Raw genomic sequence first — 17,909 nt, 5'->3', positions numbered from 1 at the left:
ATTTTATTTCCTTCATGAATTTTTTTTAGTGTAATATGTGGCATAGAAATATATACTGCATAACAATACATGTACATCTTATATTACCTGCCTTCTTGGGGAAGGGGGAGGGAAACAACATGGGTCTCAAAATGACAAAAATTATTATTTAAAATTGTATTGGCATGAACTCTGGCAAAAAAAAAATATTAAAACAAAAACCCCTTACCTTCTGCCTTAGCATTGTATTGGTTCTAAGACAGAATAGTGGTAAGGGCTAGGCAATGGGGGTTAAGTGACTTGCCCAGACACCAGGAAGTGTCTGAGTCCAGATTTGAACCCAAGACCTCCCATCTCTAAGCCTGGCTCTCAATCCATTGAGCCAGCCAGCTGCCCCCTCAAAATATATTTTTAAAAGACAACTATATTATGGATGACCAGATCACATTTACTTATGTCATCCTTAATTATGGTAGATGGTGTAATTTTAACTGTGAAAAATCAGTTTTTCCTCCCCTTCTTTTCTGTAAGAATGTGAATATTGGCATCATGCATGTATATATCATGTTGATCAAACAGAATGAACTGAACATATATTATTTAATAAATAGATTATATTCCTTTTGTGCAAAAATTTTTATAGCAGCTCTCTTTGTAGTGGCAAAAAAATAGAAACTGTTGGAAACTGCTGAATTAATCAACTGGGTAATGGCTGAACAGATTGCAGTATAAGCTTGTAATGGAATACTATTGTGCTATAAGGAATGACAAACAAGATAATCATAAAAAATACCTGAAAAGACATATATAGTGAGTAGCTAGGTGTCTCAGGGGATTGAGAGTTAGACTTAGAATGGGAGGTTCTGGGTTCAAATCTAGACTGAGATACTTCTTAGCTATGTGATCCTGGGCAAGTCACTTAAACTTCATTGTCTAGCCCTTACCTTTCTTCTACACTTTAACACACAGGATTGCTTTTAAGATAGATGAGAATACTAAAAATAAAAAAAGGCTCATGTAAAGTGATGTAAAGTGAAGTGAGCAGACAGAAAAGAATATTGTTTCTAGAAACAGCAGTACTATATAATGGTTAATTGTGAATAGATGAACTATTATCAGCAATGCAATAATTTAGGACAACTCCAAGGGACTCATGAAGAAAAATGCTGTCCTCTCCAATAGAAGGAATTGATGGACTCTGAACACAGATTGAAACATACCATTCCTCACTTAATTTCCTCTATGAATTATTCTCTAGTGTAAGTGATACATGACTTCTTTCACAACATGATGAGCATGGAAATTATGTGATTAAATGAGCTGGTTGGGAGTGGTTCAATCCATTTAAAAATACGAGCGGGGATGATCTATATAATAGTTTTCCCCATTTGAAAAACCTGAAACCAAGAAAAACTGAAACTGCCCACAAGAGAGAACTAGGCTCAAAAAACAGTGAGGACCTATAATTTATTCATAATCATTCAGGTCCAGTGAGTTCTCATTTTATTTAATTTCAAATGGTTACCTTAGATAAATATGACTATTTGCTACTGCTTCTGATTTTTCATTTTAAATCTTTGTTCTTACTATTTTTGAATGTAGTTTCAAGTCAGTAGAATTGCTTGTATGGAACTTTGTAAGTATTTTCCATATCTGTATATACTTAGAACAATTCGGTTCATAAACAAAATTTTAATTCCTGGAGTGACCAATGTGTTTGTCAAGTGAACTGAAGTTGTATCATCCTAACCACCACATAGAGAACTATTAGTGTGAAATTTAAAATTTAACTCAAATTTTTAAATTTTATCATTGATAAATCAAAGGAGGAGACAAAGGATAGGGATTATATTTTCCCTATATGAGTGTGGAGGCATTTGAACTTTTGACAGAAATACAATATCAAAGGTATCACTGAAATTTGATAAGTCTCATGACTGGAATATATTCCTTTTTCAAAACAAATATTGAATAAAAAGGGTTGCATTCTATGCTAATAGCATAAGTGTTAATATAGGGAAACCCATGAAGCTGAAGATGGAAACATGGTGTAGTACAAATGGATGATACTTAAAGTCAGAGAGCAGCTTCCTACTGGTGAACTTGGGCATGTCTTATTCTTATACTAGACGAAGGCCTTAGAGCCTTCCAAAATACTGAATTTGGGCCAATGGCTATGCACTACTGCATGGCAATAAGTGTAGGAACGAGTCTACAGCTGTGTCATTCTGAACCCAGAGCAAGATCATAGTTTTGTCCTGCAGATTCAATTAATCAACATTTATTAAGCACCTACCATGTGCCAGGCACTGGGCTAAAGAGAGGGGATACAAAAAGAAGTAAAAGGTAATTTCTGACTTTAAGAAATTCACAATCTAATTGAGAAGGGAGCAGGGATAATACACAAACATATGGAAGCAAGCTATATATAGAATAAAAAGAAATAATTAACAGAAGAAGGATGGTAAGAATTTAGAGGGGTTTGGGAAAGGTTGGTGTAAAAGATGATATTTTATGCTGCAGTTCTGTTTCTCCGAATCTGTGGAGCTTTCTACATGATGGGAGGTAGAGCCCACTCGCTGGGAACTATTGGGATTCCAAAAAGAATTAAGTTGGTAGCTAGGTCATCTAGATCAGAAACTGAAGTCTGGAACCTACAAAGTTTAGTCTATTGTATGGGCACAGGGTGCATGTTCAGACCAAGCCCCAAGTCAGATTGCTTAAGGCACTGAAAGTATATAGCTCATTGGACTAAACTGTTTCTAAGATTTTGGAAGGACACAGTGCTTGCTGTCCAGAGAAAGAAGAGACAGAAACAGTATAGGTCTGGACTAAATAAGAACCCAGCATTTCCTCTAGAAGTGTTGGAGCCCAACACTACCATAGAGTCTCTATTCAGGAAGTAAAGCTGGAAAAATGTATAAACAAAGAAATAATCAACATGGAGCCAGAGATGCTGAAGACACAAACGTAGAAGAATATAGTAACTTCACAATAATTACAAGGAAAGTTTTGATCAAAGCATGGCTACAAAGTCAACTCTATTTCCTGAAGCAAAAAAGACCTAACAATTTGATCTTAAATAACATGAGAGTTCAAGAGAAAAAAAATTGAATGAAGAATTAACAATTTACTACAAGAACAAAATCATACCCAATAGATTTTCTGAAAATGAGAATTGACATGAAATAATTAAACAAAATCAAAATGCAAGAAAAAATAGAAGAAAATATAAAATATCTTATATTAAATGGTAGAGGAACCAATAGGGAGTGGTGATGATATGGCTATTCTGAATTAGTTCGATTAAGAAATAACTTATAAATAAAATGAAAGTGAATGTAAGATTCGGTGGGAGAAAGTAATTATGCTATTTCATCTTGTAGTGGTGAAGGCAAGGGATGCTGGGCATTGTTGTCATTTAGTCATTTTCATTTGTGTCTAATTCTTCCTAACCTTGTTTAAGGTTTTCTCTGCAAAGCTAGTAGTTTGTTATTTCCTTCTTCTGATAACTTTTTAAATGAGGAAAGTGAGGCAATCAAGGTTAATTGATTTGCTTAGAGTTGCAAAGCTAGCAAGCATATGAGGACTAATTTGAACTCAGGAAGATGAGTCTTCTTTACACCAGGGTTGGCATTCAATACACTGTGCCACTTGGCTGCCCCTATATCAGGCATAGTGGGGAGTATATCCCAGACTTTAAAAATTAAACAATGAAGAATCTGAGAGAAAAGGTAAGCAAGATGTCATGACTAAGAACATGCAGGAAAGATGTATTAAAATTGATAAGAGTTACTCAACAATGTAGTTCAAACAATAAAATCCAAAATGATTCCCATGGGGTAGAAAAGCTAGAGGCATATAAAGAAATCAACACATCAGAATTTATATTAAATGACATTATTAACCTTAGTTTCAGATTACTGTTGCTGAAATAAATGTCTCTCCTCCCAGTAGAAAGATGATTAGACTGCTTGTGCATAAACTGTCAAATTTAGTTATAGTCATGATTTATATTGATTACTTTTATTTGATATGTTTTTTCTATTGTAGGAATGGGGATGTTATATGAAATACTGGCATAAATCCCCCAAAGTATTAATAAAGCCTTTATAATAAAATATGAAATCTGCCCTTGATTGTTCATTGGCTAATCATCTTTTGCTTAACTGAGAGAATGACATAATCTTTTTGTGACTTCTGACTGTGGGCTACAGAATAATAAAGGAGGAAGTCATCTGGTATATTTTCCTTCTACTCCATCTGTGGCTGTCAACCAGGAGGGCATTCCAGCTTCCATCATCATATTCTTCTTCCCTTACTAGTAGAGTAGCAGTAGTTACAATCCTAAAAGGAATCAACCTGGAAATACCTCATTAGAATAAAATGAAGGAGAAAGAGACCTAGGAATGGTCCTCTCCAAAAAGTAAATGCTAAAACTCTTATTTAAATGATAATTATAGAATCACATGGGCTACATGAGTAGTATTTTGACATTTGACGGAGAAAATTAGGAGAGATGTCTCAAAAACTTATCGAATTTATCTGCAGATGAAAGTATATAAGCAATCTCATTAAATTAACTGTAAAAGAATAACAAGATTATGTAACTAATGGAAGATTTAAAAATAATAATACTTCAAAGATGAAACTAATTTAAAGAAAAATTTCTTGATTAATGAGAGTCGCAGAAAGAAAAATTACCCTAATGGTGAATGCTGATTCAGGACCTTATTTTTATTAAGTGGTTTATAGTGAGGGCTGTGACTATTTTTCTATTTATAGTGGCAGTTCTGGTTAATTACCTTGTAATGTATTGTGACATTAATGCACTAGTAAACTACTAGAATTTACACCCTTATTCAGTAATAAAATCTTTAAATTGAAGAATGCATATAAAGGCATCACAAGCATAAATTACTGAACCAAAAGGCATACATAATAGCATTAAATTGTTTTAAGGACAGCATCCCACAATTTTACTCATCAAGTAGTTTTAAGTGAAATTATTTCTAAATATATATGTGTATAAGACTACAAATTACAGAGAAAGTGTCAACCTGGTTGAGTATAAGAAAATTTCCCCTGAGGAATTTCTTATATATAATAAAAGCACAGTTCCATTCTGTACCCCAACCTTATGTGTCTATGTGACCATAACATATATTCATTGATGGGCAGAGTTCACAAAATCACTTACTTGTGCAATAGCACAAATAGGTATATGTAAATTGAGAGTATTAAACCTTCAATTGTTGAAGCTAATGGTATTTTTTTTGTTAAAATCTATTTTTATAATTCACTTCTATTTAATTACCATATACAGTCGGGAAGTACATTATTCTACACCAATTATTAAAAACTAAGACTTTCTACAAATTAAGGTGGGGGGATATGAAAACAAATGCTTCTAGCTCATAGAATCATTTTCCTCACACATTTTGGAAAGGTTAGGGAAGAAAGAACATATTTCTACCCTTAAGAACTTTAGGAATGGGTTGATAAGTCTATCTAAACTGAAAAGACTTCAGGAATCCAAGGAAAGAAACCATTATTGAAAAGTGAAGACTTATTCAACTATAAGTATTAGCTTTATAAGAACTAGTAAATTGTCTTCAAATTGTGTGCAAATTCAATTCCAGGGTTTTCATCCTATAATATGCCAAAATTCATTCCTTAAGTTTTCCCCAATCTCTCCCATTCCCTTAAACAGATGTCCTTCTGATAAGGACTATTTCAAAGGGTACTAGGAAAAGTGAATAGTAAATTGTTGTGCCTCTACATTTTGCCATGGTTTCAGGGATGTTAACATTTTCACTGTGTGTGTTATGTAGTAATCCATAAATTTTTTATGTTTGTACTGAGAAGAGGCTTGTTTTTGATAATTGGATAAATATATACCTTAATGGATTTATTTGCTGTTTACTGACTTGAAAGTATTTTATTTTGCCACTGAAAAGTCAGGTAAATAAAGTATTCTTTAGGAATGCTTTGGAGTCTATACAATACAAAAAGAAATTATAGAAATAACTGTCTGCAATATTAAAATATATATATATACACATATAAATCTACATGCATAAAGGAAAAGAGACAGCTAGTTCTTTAGCTTTCAGAAATATCACTGGTACAATCATAGGAAAAGGGAGAAAATGAGCCTACTATTACAGAATATTATATTAGCCTGAATCTGTGAATTCATGGGAGAAGAAAATTCTGGTTGTGGATTACAATACAGACTGTCAATTGGACATTTAAAAAACAAACAACAAACATATCAATCAACAACCATTTACTAAGTATCTGTTAGGTGCCACACAGTGCTATGTAATGGACATAGCAAATACAAATAAAAATCATAGGATTGTAGATCTAAGAGCTATAGGTAATCACAGAAGACTTTTAGTATAACGCTCTCATTTTGCAAATGAGGAAACTAAGAAGCATTAATAATGAGTCACACAAGTACTAATGTATATATGTGTGTGCTTTTCAACTATATCACACTAAAACTATGTAAATATGTTAATAATAGCTAATAGCTATCATATATTGTATAAATATGTAACATTTAATATTATATGCAATAAACATACACCACTAACATTTAATAATGCTAGTAATAGTTGACACTAAAGAGAGGACTTATATCATTAAAATATATTATACTGCTTAAAGGATCCATAATTCTGATTATGTACATACATGTACTTTTTGATGAAGAGTGCCACTCTACTTCATATTGTTTCTTTTCAATACTTAAGTAATATAAAAGTATTAGTTGTGATGATGATGATGATGATGATAATGATGATGATATGTTAGGTAGAATAATGTATTTGGGAGGATGGGCTGAACTGAAATCCAGAGAGATTAATTTATTCCTCTAAGGTTATAACCACAGAGGAATAACTGGTTTAGAATTTGAACCCAAGTCATTCTCTTTTCCCCAATATTAAAAAATAATCAATACTAATTAATGAATAATCAATATATAAAAATCTGTTATAGAGATGAATTTCTATGAAATTAACATATCCAGCTTGAATTCTTTTCAGTATAATTTGGGGAAGGATAACAGCATCCTGAAATATACAAGTCAATAACCATGGTGCTTAGGGAGAAGGAGATGAGTGGAAGAAAATACTGCACTGTTTTGAAGCAAACTTGAACAAGAGTTAGGAATGCTTACAATGGAGAAAATAAAAAAGGGAAAAAAAAGGTATGAACATCAGTCCCTTCACTACTATCTTGGTGCTGTTCTAAGGAATGGAGAACTCTAAGGCTTATCCTATTTCTTATTTTCTTTTATTCTGCCTATATTAAGACCTCAGTCTATCTCTTTATTTTCTTGTGCAGAGGCAACACAGTATTGCACCCTACAAACTGACTGGCTCTGTTTCACATCCTTCCATCCTTGAGCAATTATTGTCTTTTTCTATACTCAATTATACCCCTGGCAACTATGGTAATCTTGCCTAAATTATACTGAGATCATATCAAAGGACAGGAAACCCATTGAAGCCACAGATGGGAGCAAATAACTTTACAGATCCAGCAACAATTTTTTTTACTAAACAACAATCTTTTTTACTAAAAAAGAAAACAAAAAAGAAAGAATGAATTGTTACATCAGATACCACTTAGGTATCAACACGATATTCAGAGAGTGCCAAACTTTATTATAACCATTTTATCCTGTAAAAATATCTCACCATAATTACTATATATAAATACTTTAACAAAGAGATATTATCTAGACTGACAGAAACATATATATGCATTTGTTATTTTTTAAAAATCCTCCATTTAAAGGAATTTATTCTTTTTATATCAGAAACCTGTGTTATTAATAAGGCATACAAGTTTGGACTTTAAAAATCATAAACAAAATAACAATATATTTATTTAAGCACAAATCTAATAAGAATTAATTATTTAAAATTACTAAGCACATACTAGAAAAAGGGAGGCATCCCAAAACTCACCATTTAATTAGGGGAGACAAGACATAAATGAAAGAAAAAGGTTTAGGTTCAGCGCAGATGAAAAAACTGAGATAAGTAAGATAATAATGTCCAGGAACCATAGGCCATAAAGGCAGTGGCAGATGGTAAGCGCTGGTGATCTCCATCTGATCAGATAGAATGGAATTGGTAATACTCATCTCATCTAAGACCTGTGGACAAACAGTTAGACTAAAGCAAAAAAAATAAATAAATAAATAAAGGGAAAAGGTTCTTCTTGATGTAATGATTTTTCCTGAGATCTAACTTTCCCAGATGAATTCTGGGACAGCCTAAGTTGAGGAAGAGGTGAGAGAACTCAACTACTTTACCTCATCCTGATGGATTTTGAGATAGTCTGAGACTATTCAAGACTGTCAAACAAAAACTTGTGATTAAATTTTTTTACTCTCCTGCATCTTTTTTTTTTAGATGTCCTCTAACTCCAGGGCTCCTATTCCCTCCATATACATTTTTCATTTAATACATTTTGTTTCTAAGATAGCTGGTGCTTCTAATTACTTGTCTTGTGATTCTTGATGACATGATCTCTTGTAGTAACCCCTTCCAAAAAAAGTGTGTGACTCTCTTTTTTTTAATCAATAAAGCATTCACGATTCAAAGAAATAAATCTCTGATGATGGCATCGATTTTTGAGATGTGTTAATTAAGTAACAAGACACCTTCAAACAAATATACTTTAAATGATATATCTAAATTTAGATAAAGACTTCAGAGGTCAGACATACATCCAAAATAATGTGGTCCTTCAAAGTAGTTCCCTTTGAAAAGAGTTTACTTGTTCCAAAGAGGTTAGGGAAATTGTTTTAAAATTATGCTGTAAACATAAAATACATTAATTTCATTTTGCTACATAATTGCAAATGATAATTTATTTGTATGCCATATCAATTTAGTCATTTTATTTTATACACTTACAGACTTAGAAATAACTAAATCCAACACTTTCATTTTAAAGATTAGGAAACGAGTCTAAATAGAAGAAACTTGCCAAAAGTCACAATGGAAATCAAGAGCAGAATGGATGACGGAACTAAGGTCTCCTAATATACTGTTCTTTTCATGTTCATTTCACCATGCCATGCTACTTCTGGAAGTAATTCTATGCTACTTCAACCAGATCACCATGTTGCCTTTATGTGTATACCTTCTCAGTTACATCATTACCAACTATCTTATTCTAGGTAGTTAAACCTCTGTACTCCATACAAATAATTTTAAGGTTACAAAAATAAACTTACTATTAACCAGTCAAGAAAAAAAAAAACATTTCTAATGTGACTTCATTTCTCTTCAAGTATCTCAATAGAGAGTAATAAAACTTGCACATTACTTAAATTCTCTTAGGACACTGACTCATTTGAAATAGCCTAAGGGTTTCCTGAAATGCTTTTCATATATGATTCAAAAGGAGGAAGGTTGGGTATCTTTTAGATGAGACTAAATAAAAATTATTTGCCTCACTGGCATCTCGATTTAAAAAAAATCATTGCTAAATTAGGTATATTATATAGAGAATGGAGAGATAGGATTAGGATCACTTGGTTTAAAGACAATGTGATTTTCACAAGCCCTTCAACGATTCAGTATTCTAAAAGGAAGATAGCAAAGGGAAGAAACATTTATATAAAGCTTATTAGGTGTCAGGTACTGTATAATGTGCTTTACAAGTATTTGATCTTTTTTTGAAAAGATACTATATTTTATAAATTATAATAATATAATACAATATATATACAATATAATACAAATAATCATTTGCATATAAGTTTTCTTGTTATATGATCCAAATTGTTTCTCTTTCCTCTCCCCTTCCCAGAGCTGATAAGCAATTTGATCTGAGTTATACATGGATTATCATACAAAACATATTTCCATATTATTTATTTTTGTAAGAGAATATTAATATATAACCAAAATCCCAAAATAAAAACTGAAATAAATTAAAGTGAAAAAAAAATCACAAAATGCTTTGATCTTCATTATGACTCCAATAATTCTCTTTCTGGAGGAGGATAGCATTCTTTGTCATAAGTCCCCCAGCATTGTCCTGGATCATTTTATTGCTGATAATAACTAAGTCTTTCACACTTGATCATAAAACAATACTGCTGTTACTGTGCACAATGTTCTGGTTCTGCATATTTCAACTTGTGTCAGTTCATGTATATCTTTCTGTTTGGGGGGGTGAAGATTAGCCCTTGGTTTGGGGAGGGTGCCCTTTCAAAACTGACAGACTGGTGGAAACCCTTTAAGGATATATTTATTTAGGTTGAATGGTCTGGAGGCAGTGTGCAGGACCAACTGTTTCCCTGAACAGAGAAAAATTCAGGATTTTATGTCCTAAACGGATAGGGTCTAAGTGACCTGGAAGGGTAGGATGGGGAGGGGGATGAACAATGAGAAAAAACAAGTGGGGCAAATAGGGGAGAAAAAGTAACAGAATAGGTGCCTTTGGGTCTGGGGGCTTAAACATTGTTAATGACATCCTGATCATAGAGGTGGGTCTGGGGACGTAGTACAAGTAAACATCCTTTATGGCATCCTGATCATGTTACCCTTCTTGAGAAACCTTGGGGATGTTTGGGATCATACATGATGTTTGAGAGGTAGGGATTATAAAAGTTAGTAAATTACCTGGAGGAACCTAATGTGTTTGAGATGTAAACACAAGGTATTCCCTCATGCTCTGACCCTTATCTTAAGGCTAGGGCAAATACATCCAAAGCTTAGAGGTAGAGGATCCTATGTTTGTTCAGCTGCCAGCACTTCAAGGTGAATTCCTCATTTAGTCTTTGATCTGTGGTGTCTCTAGGAATTTGGGGTGTACTGGAGGACCCTTGTGCCCACCACATTTCCATTTCTTTCTTAAACCATACTGTTCATCAATTCTTTTAGTGCAATAGAATTCCATGATATGATACAATTTCTTCAGTCATTCCCCAATTAATGGAATTTCCTCAATTTCTAATAACGAACTGATATTCTTACCCAAAATCAGTCTTTTGAAATAATTTTAATTATAACATATTCTGAGATTTAAGAAAGGTTGCATATAGATATGTTACTAATAGACCCAGGCTTAGTCTCATGTTTTTTGATTTCAAGGTGTTCTTGTTTCAATCAGGGACACCCTTGATGCCCTGTCCTGGAGCTCTACCCTTAGTTTTGGGCAAAAAATTGGGGGGGGGTGACCCTGAGAACTGTGTCCTCACCCCAAACTGTGGATTATGTCTTTATCCCAAACCCAGACTGGGATTCCTGGCTTCACTTTGCACTCACATGGATAGTCCCCCTTCAGCCCAGATTGCCGAGGGCTGGACTCTGGATTTCTTCAAAGGTTTGCAATTTCAAGGGGTGTTAGTTGGCTTGGACCTCTATTTGTGTCTGACTTAGCTTGAGCTTAAGTTTGGAACCTGTGAGAGCAGATGTGTAGGGTGGTATGGGGGGTGTGGTTTGCTCTTGGCTTGCTCTTCACTCCCTACTATGGCTCCTACCAGCTCTGCTCCCTTTCACCTCAGTTCCTCAAATGATCTCTGCAAACCTTTTGGGTTTTTCTTTTTCTGAAAGTTGTTTTGTTTTGTGTCAGAAAGGATTTTTGTGGTGAAATGGTGTGCTGTTGCTCTAGTTACTCCTCCATCTTGATATGTTACTAACAAATAATACAATTCAACATTAATTTTCCTCATTTTCACTCCCTGACATGTCTGATTTGTTGTCCTTTCAAGCATAAGTGGAACATAGTAGACGTTTTCACATGTTAGAAAGTCTTCACGTTTGACATTCCGAGGAAGAGAATTTACCCAGTACTCTCCATACTGTTAGTTATCTGAAGTGCAGGAACATTTAGGATCTCCACAGTCTCAATCATCATATCTAGGTTCTTTCTTCAGATCCAACACTCCCAAAGGAAGAAGAGTTCTGTCTTCAACAGTTTTGTGCTCTAGGTATGACTGGGCTATAAGGAGCTCTGATGGTATCTCCTGTATTGTGTGGTTTGAAGGAAAACAGAGGGACCCCATGACAAAAATTCTCCTGAATTTGCAATGGTAGAAGATAATTGTAGATTTAGGAAGGACTTTAACAAGCACTGCTATGACATTGTCTGACTTGATCAGATTGGATCTTCATATAGTCACAACCCTCTATCCTTTCTGTCTGTAGGGTCTCAAGTATTCTTCTTCAGAATTGTCCATGTGTGGCAGTCTGCATCTCCAGGAAGGACTTATGGGATACTTTGGTCTCAAAACAGATGCTTCCATCTTTAGCCTTGTATCCACATCTACATCTGCCTTTAACTTCTCATCCATTTTGTCAGTGGAAGGGTCCTTTCCAAAGAGTTGTCATCCAGCCTTTTAACTTGAGCATTTCCAGTGATGGGGACATCTGATGCTTGACAGCTGCCATTGTTAGGAAATTTTTCTTTAAGTCAAGCCAAAAATCTGCCTGTGCAAATTCCACCATTGGTCCTAGTTATAATAATAACTCAACTTCATCTAAATGCCTAAACTACTACTATAGCTTGCTGGGCAGCTTCACAGTTTTAAATCTGTCCCCAACTCTGGTTCATCCTTACAGAATCATCTGTCCTGAAAGATCTCCCTCCCATTTGATCTTTACAACAAGATAAGTACAGTATCCAGGCAAGATTAAGTATTATTAGTATTCCCATTTTACAGTTGAGAAAACTCAAGTGAAAAGGTTAAGTGACTTGCCTAGGGTCATATAGCTAGGGGGTGTCTGAGGCTAAATTTGAACTCAGATCTCCCTGACTTCAAGCCTGAGGGTCTATACATTGTACCACCTACCTGTCCTAGGTATCTAAGGTTATAAATGGAAAAACAGCCAACAATTTGAATTGATAGAGTAATTTTTCTCAATGGAAATTTCTTACACCTCCTAAATTATAATTTCTGATAAAAACTTAAACTTTCCATAATGGACAGAAAAATAAAATTGTACACAGGAATTAATTTCAAACAAACAAACAAAATAGATATGGACATTCAGGTGATACTAGGAGCTCATATGAAGGTACTGTGCCCCAGAGTATATCTGGAAAATCAAAGCTTTTATTCTATAGCTATGTTTACAAGCAAATAAAAGAAGGAAATTGATTGTTATAAAGTAATTGAAGCAATTTCAAAAGTGTAAAAGGGTCCTCTGCATTACTCAATACTACAACTCTATCCCAATATCTTTGGTGTTTAGAAAATTAAAACATACACAACAGCAGTTTCAAAAGTCTATTTGTTATATAAAATGTTGGTTGATGCTTTCTGTGAGGCAGAAAGATGAGCTTTCTGCTCAATTTATGAGGCAATGACTCATCACTTGAGTCAAATCAAGCACAGTATACCTTTCAACTATAGACAATATGAGAAAAGTGTAAATGTATTTATAATAATATTTATTCATTGCATAACCTTCATAAAATCAACTATTCCAGTATAACAGCTTTTATTTCCCATGCTTTAACATAAATGTGAATATATAAATATATATTTTTATATATAAAATGCATTGAATGTTTGCATACAATACTTTAAAAATCTCATTTTTGGCAAAATATAATTCAATAAAACTCACATTTCATTTTAAAACTTAAAACAATAATTGGACTATAACTCTATGTTGGTCAAATGGCAAGAATCATCCTGAGAATGTCAAGGGAAATCCATGAAGGCTCCTAAAACATTGGGTGAACTCCCTCTAGGCAAACTTAGAACAGCACATGAACTGGAATTTCCCAGAATGAGCCGGCATAGAAGGATTGCTTTCTACCATGTAGTAATGCCTAAATTGTTCATAAGATTATAAATTCCTTTGGCTATGAGTGTGTGTGTTAGCACATGAAATGTCTTATAGACATGTATATATATATATATATATATATATATATATTTATGTAAGTATACATTGTAATTGTAAAAATGGAGATTTGAACACCAGACTTCAATCCCCAGAAGTCCATGGCACTTCCCAGAATTCCCTATAATCTCACCTGAGATCCCCACCTGAGCAGAGAACAAAAATTTTGCATTTAAACTGACTCTCTGTCTACTTCAGGTCTCTCTTCTTCCGCTTCTAAGCACATGCAGGCAAGATGTAAGTGGCTGTGAATGGGCTATGTGCCCTAGGAATGTGCTTTCTTATTTTGTATTTTCTTTATCCTTGATTTCTAATAATCTTTAATAAACCTCTAAAATATAATACTTTTAGTAGAGAAACTAATTTAACTGTTACAACATATAAGATGTATATTATATATATATTTAGAATTATACACAGATATGTACATTTTAGTATATTTAGCACTATTTAATGTTTTCTTTATGAAAGACGTTCTCTTCTATCTAATCTTAGTACAGAGAAGGTATAGCATAAAGAATAATATAAAGAAGCTCCATTAATGTCAGAGCTACAAGTTAGAAAGAGAGCATATAAATTACTAATCTATCTAAGGTTGGAGAAGCTAATTATCATGAGCTTAGTTGGCAGTGGGCAGTATTTTCTTTTACTTTATCAACCTTTCAAAACATGAGGTGGAGTCAAAATCTGTTATTAGTAGGCAAATATTCACATGTGTGAAATAAGTATTTTTTTGACAGTCTGAAAAATATTGATAACGAAGATGCCATGAAAACAGCAAAACGTATTTTTATATTCTCTCATGCATGCTGGATATTATGAAGTTAATGTAGTAGCATATAATTTAAAATATATAATTAAGATAAAGAATCAATAAAAGTTTAGTGTCTTAATTAGTAAATAATATTTGAAGAGAAAACAAAATTGTACAAATAGACTACCAGTTTTCAGGAAGGAATACCCACAATGGGAATTTAACGAAGGTTAATCCAATGAATGAATGAAGCAGAAGGACTTTTAATTTCTGAATATACATTGATGTTATCTTTAGAAATACTTTGCAAAATAAATATGATAAAATTAAAAGTATGGAAACTGACCTTTAGAAGGGAGTCTTTCCACCTCAGAGTCCAGGTGTATAGGTGGAGGGATGTATGAAACTTGCCCATGATGTGCCTGCCCTGTAGACCCAAGAAGAAGCAACTTAATTTCCTTTGTTAAATTTATTGTTAACAATACCATTTTATTCTTTCTCCTTTTTATCTTTCATTCTACCACCAAATGAATCGACCACCACAGGTATAAGATTTTTATTTTCAATCATCATACTACTGAATGAACATAATTCAAAGTATAATCTTTGCTTTAAATTCTTTGAGACTGTTCAATGCCCCCTATTCTAGAAAGAACCTGTGTTATTTACAACATTCAGTACCATTCGATTAGTAGGTAAAATATTTCATATTTCAAAAATCAGATTGGCTAGCAAAAACAGTGGTCAGTCAGAAAGAACTGGGTTCAAATTCTTTTTCTCTCTCCCTAACTTGCTATGTGACATGGAGGAAATGATTCATGACTCTTAGTATAATGGAACTTCTAAAATGTTTAAAAAATATGTCTACAAGGTATGATCTGCCTTAAAAGCACAACCAGCTCAATTAGTAATCTATCAACTGACAAACATTTATCCCTATAATGTGTCCATCCACATTATTAGGTTCCAAGATTCCAGAGAGAAAAGTGAACTATTCCCTGCCTTCAAAGAACTTATTCAGTCATATATGAAAAAGAAGATAATAGTATAGTATATTGCATCTTAGGCCTGGAGTACAAAAGATACAGGTCAGACAATGGAGTCAAGTTGTCAAACATTTATTAAGCATTTTTGTGCTCCACATTAGACTGGCACTTTTGGGAATAAGACTATAAGATGACAATCCCTTCCTTCTAAGAATTTACATTCTAATGGGCAAAGAAAAGGGACTTACTGTCTAATGGGGAGTGTCTAGTAAAAGGAACAATATCAAGTCTGATTTGGCTGATTTAGTGTTTCTGAGGAGGACTCTTGTATGTCAGAAAAGAAGACCAGGTGGTGAATTATAGTAAATACCAGAGAACTAATAGGGAGTCACTAGAGTTCACTGAGTAGTAAAATAACTTTTTTCCAAATAATATTTTATTTTTTCTTTTATTTACATAAAAAAACAAATTTTAATCATTTTTTAAAGCTTGAGCCAAATTCTCCCTCTCTCTCCCTCCCTGAAATCACCTCTCTGAGACAGCAAGCAATTCGATACAGATTTTACATGTGTAAGATTGTAAATCATTTTTCCATATTGGTCATTTTGTGAAAGAGAACTCAAAAGAGAAATGAAGATATAAAGTGAAATTTAGTAAGTCCAGTCGGTCTTCACACCCCATCAGTTCTTTCTGTGGAGGCAGATGGCATTTTTTATCATGAAGAGTAGGAGAATAAATTCATCAGATACTTGAGATATTTCTACAACACCTGATGTGGGGAAAAAAAGCTTTAAAAATAAGTAGCTATGTATTCATTCTTTACCCTTTATTGTTCACTATGAGTTAACTATATTTTTCATAGTCTAAACCAATGATTTCTATATCTCGAGATCTCTCTGATTTGGTGACTCTCTCTATGTAATTAAGCAGAATTTTATCCAAGGTCACATATATGTCAGAGAAAGGTTGTAAATGTGGGTCTTTCTACCTCTAAAACTCCACCCTACCCATTACAACAAGATACTTCTCATTGATGCATATACACATGTATTACTCTTTTGATAACAAAAAGCATGAATTAAAGTTATTAGTATTCATCTGATAGATAAAGTAACAGATGAAAAGTTCAGTAGCCTAGTTTCCAAAGCTATTAAGAAGCTTTCCCTGTATATGAAAATGCTTGTGTATTACTGTTATTTCTAAAGTTCAGAACATCAAAAATTGAATTAAAATAAAAGAAATGAGAGAGGTCGCTTCATAATGACAGAAGAAAAAAACAGTTTATCATATCATGTCTAAAATTTCCAAATTATTATAAAAAACTCATATAGTTTAATTTCTAAGTCTTTTCCTAGAGTGTATATTTTGTTTTTGTTTTTTTAAAGGGATTTTGAATGAACCCAACTTTTCTTTTCATAATGAAACTATGCAGTTATAATTCACATAGTTATAGGAACAATTCATAGGGTTATTAATCTCTTTTTCTAAACAAGGAAAGTTAATGATACATAGATTATGATAACAGCTAGAGTAACCTTCCCGATTCAAGTAATATTCCTCTTGTAATAAACTCTGTTGATTCCTCTTATGAGGCACATTCTAAATAATTAATATGGCTCCCTGTTGATAGTAGCTGCTGTTGCCCTAAGCATTTTTCTAGCTGGCAATGCAGACCATGGAGAGGGTAGAGTCTTCAGGGTTCCTCATAATGACATTTAAGAACATTATGCAGATACTACTCTGCTCTCAGCAATATAAGGAATACTCTACTTCCAGGGAAATGAAACATTGAAAATTGCATGCTGTTGAGTGGAGAGGGTATGTCTTTAATATTATAGAGAAAAAGTACATCAATTTATCTGTAATTATCAGATGCTTTGCTGTTTACCTGCTATGCTCTAGTGTTTAGAATATTAATAACTGAAATATTTCAAATGTTCTCTGTAAAAGGAATTTTAGTCAAGTCTTAACATGAAGTAATTAATAACTATATATGTACATACATATATATAGCACTTACTATATGCCAAGAACTAAATGCTTTGCATAAATCTCATCTCATCTTCATAACAACTCTGAGAGATCAGTGCTATTATTCTGCACATTTTGCAGATGAAATTGAAGCAAATAGAAATATGATCCTAGGATACTTCACAAGACAGCTAGATGGCACAGTGGATAGATCACTATGCCTGGAGTAAGGAAGACTCATCTTCTGGAGTTCAAATCCTGCCTTAGAAACTTTCTAGCAATTTTGCCCTGATCAAGTAACTTAACCAGGTTTGCCTCAGT

At 33.4% G+C, this 17,909-nt stretch overlaps 1 protein-coding gene across 12 annotated transcripts in view; it reads right to left on the bottom strand.

The window, feature by feature from the left end:
• The window catches only part of ADGRL3 (adhesion G protein-coupled receptor L3), a 982,472-nt gene that overhangs the window by 290,890 nt on the left and 673,673 nt on the right, over window positions 1-17,909 (bottom strand). For all 12 annotated transcript variants that reach the window (XM_056802666.1, XM_056802677.1, XM_056802672.1 and 9 more), the window contains one exon: window positions 14,978-15,058. In XM_056802666.1, the coding sequence (XP_056658644.1) occupies window positions 14,978-15,058 (81 nt within the window). The remainder of the gene's footprint in view (window positions 1-14,977; window positions 15,059-17,909) is intronic.

The sequence above is a fragment of the Monodelphis domestica genome, chromosome 6, assembly GCF_027887165.1.
Source record: "Monodelphis domestica isolate mMonDom1 chromosome 6, mMonDom1.pri, whole genome shotgun sequence".
NCBI lineage: Eukaryota > Metazoa > Chordata > Mammalia > Didelphimorphia > Didelphidae > Monodelphis > Monodelphis domestica.
This window is presented reverse-complemented; position numbering and strand designations above follow the sequence as displayed.